At 35.6% G+C, this 11,374-nt stretch overlaps 1 protein-coding gene across 1 annotated transcript; it reads left to right on the top strand.

Moving 5' to 3' along the window:
• Positions 1-829: 829 nt before the first annotated feature.
• LOC112048258 (zinc finger protein GLI1-like) lies at positions 830-11,176 on the top strand. The gene is made up of 6 exons (XM_024085729.2): positions 830-1,003; positions 3,008-4,147; positions 4,582-4,680; positions 6,902-7,020; positions 7,880-8,041; positions 8,320-11,176. Exons 2-6 carry the CDS (start codon positions 3,178-3,180, stop codon positions 8,551-8,553), a joined length of 1,584 nt encoding a protein of 527 aa, XP_023941497.1. The 5' UTR covers positions 830-1,003; positions 3,008-3,177; the 3' UTR covers positions 8,554-11,176.
• The last annotated feature ends 198 nt before the right edge of the window (positions 11,177-11,374 follow it).

Here is an 11,374-nt window from a genome sequence, read left to right as displayed (position 1 = left end):
CTGGACCAATTAAGAAAACCTCAATCGGCCCAGCCGGGGATCGAACCCAGGACCTCCGTCTTGTAAATCCATCGCGCACAGCACTGCGCCACGGAGGCCGTCAAAAAATCAAAAAGTCCGTCAATGACCTTTTCACGGTTACATCGCTGAATCAATTTTGATGAAATTTAAAAAAAAAGGCCTTTCGATGGGAAACCGAAACCAAATTTTAAAGTAACTTAAACTTGCGAAAGACATAGCGGTCAAACTTATAACATCCCTATTTTTTTTTAAAAAAAAAGGGAATAATTGTAAAGAAACACCTGCCAAGTACGTGTACCCTTCCCAGGTCTGTGTATCCTGAGATATCTTTAAAACAAGAGTGAATAGGCACCTTCTAGGCAAGCATGTCCCATCATATACTGTATCTGTGGTTGGATAATGGTCAAACGCGAGCCTATTTGCATCAAAAAAAAATCAAAAAAAAATAAATGACCATTCCTAGTCGTCAGCTACCATACCTTTCAACACTTTCTATTAAGAAAAATTCCCAAAACATGTTCAAAAATCGAGACCCATCAACTAAAACATAATAGACAAACGCAAAAAACAATAAAAGCCAATTAAAAGACAAATGATTTAACCAAAACAGTATAATATGGCGCCAAAAGACAGTAATCTTGTTAGACTATTCCATTTGCGGTTATAAAAATGTTGTGTCATTCTATTTTAGTCCTTTTTCCATAGTCTTAAGGAGCAGTAGATTGTCTATGGTTTGGCAAGAGTACAAAGTTTGGTTTAAGACACATGTGTTAAGAATCTTCAGTGAGGTTTTTTTCGCTATCCCAAACGCTCCTGTGTTATTCCTTATTGATATCCCAATCAGTACGGTCGCGGTAACCCTCAAGTTAACCCTTTTTAGTTAACCCTTAGCCGTGTGTGATTATGAGTCAAGTGTCAACTTGACAGCGCGCGGTTTTGTGAAATTTAGTGTTGTCTGTTTTCACAACTTTCCTGGTTTGCGGTGAGTTTTTTTTACTTAGATTATGATAGATCGTAAATAGGTAAAATTAACAAGTTAGCCTGCTTTTCATCTTAGATTACATCATCACTTACTATTAGGTGAGATTGTAGTCAAGGGATAACTTGTAAATATAAAAAAAAGTAAATAAATTATTTTAAAAAGTCAAATAGACGAAATAGACATACTACTTCTGCTAGTAAATCTGCTATTGGTTAGAAGGTAGACTTAAAATGAGAAGAGCTGGCAAGAAACTCATCATTTATGTTTATTAACTCATCATTAACAATAATTGTTGTCATTTAAAAATTGAAAAGGGTAAAAAACCCTTGTTAATGGTGAAAATAGTTATTGCGGTCTGATTGATACACGCTCTATATTTTATATTTTTAAATTGGATTTAAGATTAGATTTTTTTTATAGGGTTATGTTGTTAAATTTTCATTTTGTTGTAGTTAAAATATTGAGCATTAGATTAAGTTTTTAATCGACTTATCAAAATAAAAAAAGATCATTACAATTAAAAATATTACCTGGAAAAAATTCGTTCTAAGCGATAAGGCCTGTACTTACTACTTTTTTCTTTCTACATGTTTCCGTGTACCGTCAAAAGAATAAATAAAAATTCACATTAATTATTTTATTTATTTATTTAGAAAGAAAAACTTACAGCTAAATACAAAGATAATAAAAATAACAAAATAGAAAACAGATTTTTTTATAGCCAGATTTTATAGATTATAGCCAATTACAAGTTTTCGCAAATACATTTTACATATTAGATAGCAAGCTCGCAAGGAAAACATACTCCAATATTTATTATTATTATTATCCATTATTCGTTATAAAAAAATAGAGGGTAAAAAAAATAATTCTGTGCGTACCTATAGGTTTCTAATTCAATTTGTTCGTTCCATTACTTGTAATATTAATAGTGAAATAGGTTGTTGTATAATTTTAAGCACATAGTTAAATATTTTTTTTTTAAAGTAGATTATGAAACGGTTGTACAATAATGACTTTATTCTCCTTTAATCTTATGTTTAATCTAATTAAAACAATAATATCTTGCGATATAATATATAATAAATTAGGAAAGAAAAGAATATAAATTACTTTAAAAATAATTTATATAAATACCTAACTCAACAGGCATTCTACAATGTAAATGAGTATTTAAGTTGATATTAATGTTATTTTCATACATATTTTAATTGTAAAGATGTAAATTTTAAATGGTGAAATTGTCATTTGAATCATTAAATACTTAATAAATAATTTGCATGCCAAATTCTCAAGATACATTTACCATCTACATCTATCGACCACCTGTATAAATAATGCATGTATCTGCAAAGAAATAAATTGATTGATTGATTGATTGACTGATTTGTTTTTCTTTTTTCGGCCCAGGCGGCCAATCCCATGATGAGATTAACCATGAGATATTATAGTGCACAAGTGTGTGAGTAAAACGTGCACTCTCTTTTCCCGCATTCTCATAATCCGGCAAACCCACACGTAGGGCGAGAGATCAGGCGCAGGACCGACGGCTTTACGTGCTCTCCGAGGCACGGGGTGTAGGTACCAAAATGCCAGTTTCCCAACTCCAGGCTGCTCTTAAAATTTATCTTGCAAGAAAAATCCCAATAACGCATTTTTATGTTGACACGGGATTCGAACCCTGGACCTCAATGTCCGTAGATGATTAAACGATCCGACATAACAAACGCATTTGTACCAAATTACAAATTTAAGAAATATAAACTTCAGTAAAACATTCTTAATCATCTTACAAGATTTAGCCCACACTAACAGGGCAAGTAAATATATATAAGACTGTAATTTTAACTACAGACTGTAAAATAAAGAAATTATAACTGTAACAGTACAAAAGTTGTTTAAAAAAAGCACTTCCTGGCAATATAAGGTGGCCATAACGTAACACGTGTGTCGAAATGTGTTTAATAAGAATAACAATAGTAATTAAGTTTATATTATTCGCAGATGCTCAAGCCACGCGAGATCCAGCTCGGAGAAAGTTTATTTTTATAATAATAGCAAAACCCATACCATATGCGGCGATCTGAGTACACCACATGTCAATTACATGTTACAGCCACCTCACTATTGGGATTACTGAACTTTATTAGGATAACGAACTTAGTTTTACAGCCATGGCTGATTACGACCTCATACCTTATGAAGACGATGAACTATTTCAAGAAAAAACCGACAGCGTCACCGATCTCCACGCCTACTACATGTCACAGTTTAATTTAGAAGTAGAAAACGGTAAACCAAAACAGAAAAACGATTTTAAAAATAACACTGAATCTAAAAATGACAACTTCAGGTTTGGTGTCGAAGAAAGCTTCGATTTCGAAGTCCTAGAGGGATGGAATAATACAGATAGTAGTCAAACAGACTTCGAAATCATAGATGAAGTTATAGACAATAATAATATTAACGATCAAAACATTAAAGAAGTTCTTTTAGATTTAGACAACATTGAGTTTGACGATAGTAGTTTTAAATCTGATTCTTGTGACAGTAACAAAAAGATTGATTCTAATTATAATAATGATTATATAGATGATGAATCATTGATAGACGAACTTTGTAGAGAAGATGGGGAGTCACGATTGACGCCTGAAACTTTTAATGATGATTATTTGAAGACAATGTCCAACGAAAATCTGTTGCCGTCGATAGAAACTGCATTTTCGAAACGGTATTGTAATTATAACAATACAGAGGAATCTCATACACAACAAAATATGTATGACGTTAATACAAGCCAACATATCCCACAAGCCATTTGTCCACAAACTACTAACTTGGATCATTACAGTTACCCAAACAATATACTTTATAATATAGATGGCGAAAATAATTATATACTACCTGACACACCTACCAGTTGTACTGAGTTTAACTTCGAAAGGCAATCTAGAACAGTATCAGTTTCTGATTCGGTGGAAAGCGATATGCACAGTGGAGGTTATTACGATGAAAATTCGGAAAATTTTGAAGAAGATGAACTTTTTATTAATTTGGATGAGTTCGGTCTGGTGTTGGAAAGGGACAATGAAGGAGTTGATGATAAAGTTGGTCAAAATAGTGGAAGAATGGACAAATCACAAGGTATGATCCTTTTTTGCATTGTGAATGATTTCAATAGCTTATGTATTATGATTTGTTATTAATTTTAACACGGACCGTCGTTTCCTTTTGATTTTTTTTCTAATTTTTCAATAAATTAATTTGTGTTTTATATAAATATAAAATACAGTATTGTGTGATTAAGCAAGTATTAGTTAGCAGGTTAGTTGTAGAACAAAATACAAACATAAAAAAGAAATGAAAACCTTAATCGACGACTTAATCTTCTTAATATTTTTTATAAGCAAACTATACTCTAATGTGTTTTTAAATAAACGTCCGCGCTATCATTGGAAATGGTGCAATATAATACAAAACAGATTTTTTCTTATCCACCTCTATCTTTGAAAGTAGCCGCATTGTTTAGGGTAAGACTATTAGTCAATTGATGTTATTTATTAATGTTTACGTTTCAGGCGAAAGGGTATGCCAATGGGAACAGTGCCACGAAAGATATCCTAATCAGAATACATTGGTGGAGCATATTGAGAGAGCGCATGTCAACACTTATAAAGGTAAGGCTACGGTTGTTTAGTTTATTACCCTTTGGAAGTGATGTATGATTGATTGTGTTAGTAGTAGCTAGATTATTTTGTCTCACGGGAGCATCACACTGATACACTAAGGCCAAAACACCCTTTTTGAAGGGTCTTCTAAGTTCCAAGTCATAAGAGGCGCCTTATAGAATTGTTCCGCCCATATATTCTTCTACTTCTGTTTTCGGGCTACGTCATACAATGCTTCTGTGCTTGCCCAAAATCTATGTTAATTACACAGTCGAAAAAAAGAAGTTCTATGTTTCAAAGATCGTTAAGAAATACAAGGAGTGTTTAGAACCCTCGTAACTTTAATTGTAAGTCTTCGACCAACTTTAAATCACCATTATCTGATACTATTCTAACCTGACGTTTCGAAAGTGCTTGTAAACTAAATCTAATAGAAATAAATGAAATTTGACTTTCTATGTATCCTATCCATAGATTCCATCTATGATCATAGCTATAGGTTAGGTATAGTCGAAGTAGCTGGAATTTTTTTAGGATTTTATATCCCTCAGGTTGACGGGAAAAGCTTTGATTTGTCTTTGAATTGAAGAGTACTCAATGATTGACAATCAACGGGTACTTCTTGATTACCTTGTCTTTGCCTCAGGTGTCGCCCGTTACGGTTACGGTTTTCCATTGAAATGGACTTTCTGAATGTTGTATCAACTATACTATACAAAGTATACAAAAATTTGGCGTTTTCTTACAATATACTTTTAAATTACAAATACTACTTACATAATAAAAATTTTAATAAAAAAAATACAACCGACTTCAAAACCTAAAAACATATCCACTAAACTAAAAAGTGAAAAATAACATCATAATATGTTCTACCTGCTGATCAGTATGAAGGCGGTGCTAAGCCGGTGATGTATTAATTCAAGTCATGTGAGAATATCTTATAGATTTAGATTTTGCAGACAGTGTTGTTCCATGTGGTCCTGTTATGTCAGAAATGGCTTAAATTAAGACAACACCGCTAAGCACCGCCTTCATACTGATCAGCAGGAAAGTTCTCATTAATACAAATTAATCAAGCCCAAATACAAGGTAAGTGCTGTAAATCGCCGAGGAGTTCCCTCGTCTGTTTTATGGCTCAGATTGATTTTAAACCTTTATGAAATTGTAGTGCTTATAAGTACTAAATGGAAAAGTATACGAACACACTAGACACCCATATAATTTTCGAAAGTTTCCCTCTATTTCTCCAGGATTCCATCATCAGATCTTGATATGATGGCAATGGGACCAAATGGGGACTATACCGTTTCAAAAAAAAAATAATTTTTGAAATCGGTCCAGGCGTCTTTAAGTAATCGGTGTACATACATAAAAAAAAATACCGACCGAACTGAGAACCTCCTCCTTTTTGAAGTTAATTAAAAAAATACGACTTACCTACTAACAATTCCCAATTTAAGGCCACTGCCACACATGGTCACCAGGATGTCGTGGCCGACAGGAATATTTATTTTAAGACATTTTGAAAACTCATGACTAGAGTAGGTAACCAGAAAAAGTGAGTTGATTACTAAATATAGCAGTTGTTTTCCAGTAGGCACTATGTGAATCATGTAACTTGGAATGCATTTTTGAAATGATGAGACAATGGTTAAAAATATTTATGATTACGTCTGTTTTTTGAAACCGAGTTAGGTATATTAAGAGAATGTTACGACTGACAGTTATTTCCGTTTTTTTTACCAAATAGATTTAATTTTAGCAAAGTTTCTTTATCTGCGGCTAAACCAGAACGGTTAGAATTTTATTTAAAATAACGTGCTTTTATTCCTATGTCGTAGATGATCGATATCATCATGACATCATGGATGCAAAGCGATTCGTGTCATTTAAGGTAAATTTAGAGCCGTGATAGCCCAGTGGATATGACCTCTGCCTCCGATTCCGGAGGGTGTGGGTTCGAACCCGGTCCGGGGCATGCACATCCAGCTTCACATTCAGTTGTGTGCATTTTAAGAAATTAAATATCACGTGTCTCAAACGGTGAAAGAAAAACATCGTGAGGAAGACTGCATACCAGAGAATTTTCTTAATTCTCTGGGTGTGTGAAGTCTGGCAATCCGCATTGCGCCAGCGTGGACTATCAGTCTAATACTTCTAATTCTGAGAGGAGACGTGCTCAACAGTGAGCTGAATGTGGTTGTTAATGATGATGGCATTGTTTCAGGAGACGAGTTCAGTTGTTTGTGGCGCGAGTGTCTACGCGCGCGGCGTCCGTTCAACGCGCGGTACAAGCTGCTCATCCACATGCGCGTCCACTCTGGACACAAGCCGAATAGATGCCATGTAAGTTGAGTTTGTTGTTGTTGAGTTGAGCAGAAACAAAGTCACTGACGTAGCTCAGCGAGTCGCGAAGCCGAAGTGGCAGTGAGCAGGCCACATAGTTCGAAGAGCCGATGGACGTTGGGATCCCAAGGTGCTGGAATGGCGACCCCGCACTGGAAAGCGCAGAGTCGGTTGGAGATATTAAGTGGGTTGTAGGGAGTCGCTGGATGCTGGCGGCTCAAGACCGTTTTGTTTGGAAGTCCATGCAAGAGGCCTATGTCCAGCAGTGGACGTCCATCGCTGTTAATGATGATGGTTATGAAGTTGAGTTTGACTGCCTTATCAGACCAATTAAGTAACCTACTCGTATGTGACTTCGAATCAGGAGGTCTCAGATTGGGCTGTGATATGTTGAGCTTCTCTTTTTGCCAAGAATTTTCAACTAGTACTTGAGAAGTTCTGTTCCCCCGTAACTCATAAAGTATGTTAAGCTGTCGATTCCGGTCTTTAAAAAATATTTTAGAGTTTTTAAAACTTATGGCTTCGCGTACCTCCATTAAGTTTTTAGATGAGAGCGAATATAAAAGAAAAATTCACTGCTTTGCGTTAGAGTTTGGAATATTCTTCTTAGTTATTCAGCCATTACGTAAATCCTATCGCGAACCCCCTACCGTCAATTGGTTAATCCCAAGAGGGGTTCGCGTAGCTTACTTTGAGAAACTCTCTCTGACATATCTGCATAATGAATCACTAGCCAATGTGCGAAGGAGGACTCGAAGCAGTGTGGTCATAACTCACCTCTGATTATTCCCGGGAGAATAACCTGGACCTGGCCGATAATGATGATGATGACCACAATGAACTTCTTCTCATTCCCCAGCACCCAGGATGCGGCAAAGCCTTCTCCCGGCTGGAGAACCTGAAGATCCACGTACGCTCCCACACCGGAGAGCGACCCTACGCGTGTCCAGCGCCGCACTGCAGGAAGGCCTTCTCTAACTCCTCCGACCGGGCCAAACATCAGAGGACACATTTTAATGCTGTAAGTATATGATCATTAAGAACCCATATTACCCAATACCCAGATCACTGTAGAGTGTCCTACCAGAATGAGAGGGGTTAGGCTAATAGCCTACCACGCTGGTCCAATGCTGATTGGCAGACTTCACAAATGCAGGTTTCCTCATGATGTTTTTCCTTTACCGTTTGAGACACAAATATTTAAAATGCACATAACTAAAAAGTTGGACGTGCATACCTCGAACCGTATTCGAATTTTCTTCTTCTTCTTCTCTTTATAACCAGCTATATTTGTTTCAGAGGCCATACGCATGCGGTGCGATAGGCTGCGGCAAGCGCTACACCGACCCCTCATCTCTTCGGAAACACGTCAAATCCCACCCCCACGTGACTCAAGCCCCGCGACCATGCTTCCCTCCCACCAAACCCATCAGACGAGTGGAGGAACAACTGGTACCAAGCTCACCAGCAAAACTCACCACCCTTAGATGCATTAGAGACAAACTGACAGTGCCCAAGTTGCATAAGATGTAGTAAATCTATTTTTATACGGTAGGATGTACAGAAGAGGCATTTGGCTAACTGTAACACATACTATTCGTTGGGAGATGTTAGAGGAAATCGATCAGAATGGAGGACCTTAGTTCAGCAGAGTACCTTTAATTTTGAAAATATACGGAGGCAAGATCTAGATAATCGTCATAAACATCTTAAATCCAAACCTCCCTCCATTATCACATATAATTATGTTAACGGTACCCTAACATGTCCTCTCTGCGCCAGGAGTGCATTCTCTGTGCATTCCGCGCAAAAATAGGTTACATAAGTCACATGAGGGCGCCTGATAGCCCGCCTGATGGCGTAGCCCGTGTGTGATCTGACAAAGTTTCGAGTCGCTGTTCCCGAATCGCCAAAGACGAGATGATGATGACTTGGTTCTCCGTCTGTCTGTCTGTCAAGACGTGTACTGATTCCTTAAGCAGACCACATCAGGGTACGTTTGGTGCACCCAAAAAACCTGCAAGACTGGAGCGAAATCACTCTTTAAGGGCGACTTACAATAATATTTCGTCGTCCTTACCCTACGTTTGAGCAAACGTAGATACCAGATTTAGGTTTTACCAGATTGTAGCGTGGAACGACTCTCTAAGGGTGATTTATTTAAACTCAGACCTCAACTTACGGACATTTCAGACAATGGAGAACGTGTGAGTCTATTAGACCATTATCAGTTGTGTGCACTTCATAGTATAGAAAAATTCACAGCTTGCCCTGTGGAGAAGGAATTTTGAGGTATCCTTCCTCAAAATTCCTTCCACTGGCCTTAACAGTTATATAGCTGAGAATTGGGAGATTAGAATAAGAAATACATATTTAAGTAAAAGAGCTCAATGAAAGACTGTCAAAGAAACAGGCTCAATTAGTTAAGTACTATTATATTATTAAACTCAAATTAAGTTCAGTTGTACATTTTATTAAGAGATCATGTTAAAAACATAATCTCTGTTATAGGTTTTGGGACCAATTCCATTCTCCAAAGTACTTAAGTAGTCGGGAGAAGACTTTAGTTGTATAAAGTTTATTAAATAATAATATACTTTTAGGAATAATTATATTGATATAGCAACAATGTCACAATATATACCAACAAATAAATAAAATTGTCTGTTTGTAATTTTAAATAAACAGTTTTACATTAAAAGTAGGCGTATACAGTAGGTAGGTAGGTAGGTAGGTAGGTAGGTATTCAAGAAATATATATTTAAAATTTTTTAATTCTGGCTAATTACTGAAACGGTTCGATCGATTTTGATGTCAGAAGGGAAGAAAGAGGCTTTTTAGGTAAATTTCAGAGAATTCGTAGAAATGAAAAAAAAAATTACGACTAAAAAAATGTGACATGAGTTGTTTTAAAAAATATTCAAAATGTTATTTATTTAAGTTAATTAATTTTAACACTGACGTTTGAATGACACCTATAGTTGCTCAATTAATTTAATTTTAGAAAAACACCTTATGCGGTATTTTTTTAGATTTTTTTTTTCATGTTTATTTTTTTATATAGACAGTAGAAAAGAAAGTTGTAGTAGGTTTATTAATTAAGTTTTTGTAGTATTAATATCGACTTATTGTACAGTATTATGATATTTTTTTTATTTTATTTTACAATGACAATAAATAGTTATAATAATACCTACTTTGTTGAAATATTTAGACAAATGTGTATTATGTTTTAAAATACTTTGTATGTAAATAATAAGTTTAAAAATATAAAGTTTATTCATTGGGAAAAAATATTGGAAAATATTGGATTCCAAACAGTATTTTTTATAATTTTAATAGGTATATATTAGCACTCTATGAGTGGTTGCAAAGCAACCGTTTGTTGTTTAACGGGTTTCTATGCCGCACCACATGTCATAGAAACTCGTGCCTGTATCACTCTACATAGAGACCGGCTGCTCAGAAATTGCATTATATCGCAATTACAAAACATATTCCATTTCATTGTCCTTGTGACAGCGCAGTTCAACAACCTTGTACGTCAGTTCAAAGTTACATCGTCCATTCGATCACGACATGTCGGAAACGCAATTTCTGAGCGGCCAGACTTTAATTTAACGACGCATTTCTTGTATACTGACGTTCCATCGATTTACTCGCGAGAACGTTTGTAATGACAACATAGGTAACCAAAGCTAAACCGACTTCATCATTAACAGCCCATATTCGGCACACTGTTGAGCACGAGTCTCCTCTTAGAATAAGAGGGGTTAGGCTAATAGTCTACCTCGCTGGCCCAATGCGCATGACTTCATACAACTGTTAAGAGTAAGTTGGAAGTGTATGAACCGAACCGGATTCGAACCTTAGCCCTCCGAATCGAAGGTTGAGGTTGTATCCACTGCTCAAAACCGACTTCCTGAGGTAGATTAAGTATTGTTAGATATTTGTAAGAAAATTTGAAAATGTACAAAAATGTTGGATGCTTTCCAAAGAATCTCCCTTGTTTAGTATTTTATAAGATTTTCCATTTAAGATCTCCTTTTTTTCCTCATTTGAGGATTTATTTGTATTTTTAATTTTAGGTTTAGGACAGCTGCTGTCAAAATGCTCATTGCTCATTTTTTTAATAAATATTTTTTATGATGAATTTTATTTACCCATGCGTTTTATTTCTTAGTAAAGATAAACTGTTTCGTTGTTCCAAAATTACCTTGTAGGCCTGGCTTCGAGTCCTTAGTCGGCTTATTTCCAAGAAATGGCTTATTTTCAACGTCCATGATTTTTTCACAATTTGTTATTTAAAAGGACAATTTTAACGAAATTACGTTAATTGATAATGACGTTATTG

The sequence above is a fragment of the Bicyclus anynana genome, chromosome 25 (assembly GCF_947172395.1).
Source record: "Bicyclus anynana chromosome 25, ilBicAnyn1.1, whole genome shotgun sequence".
Taxonomy (NCBI): domain Eukaryota; kingdom Metazoa; phylum Arthropoda; class Insecta; order Lepidoptera; family Nymphalidae; genus Bicyclus; species Bicyclus anynana.
The sequence above is the reverse complement of the archived record's forward strand: the minus strand, read 5'-3'. Positions and strand labels throughout refer to the sequence as shown.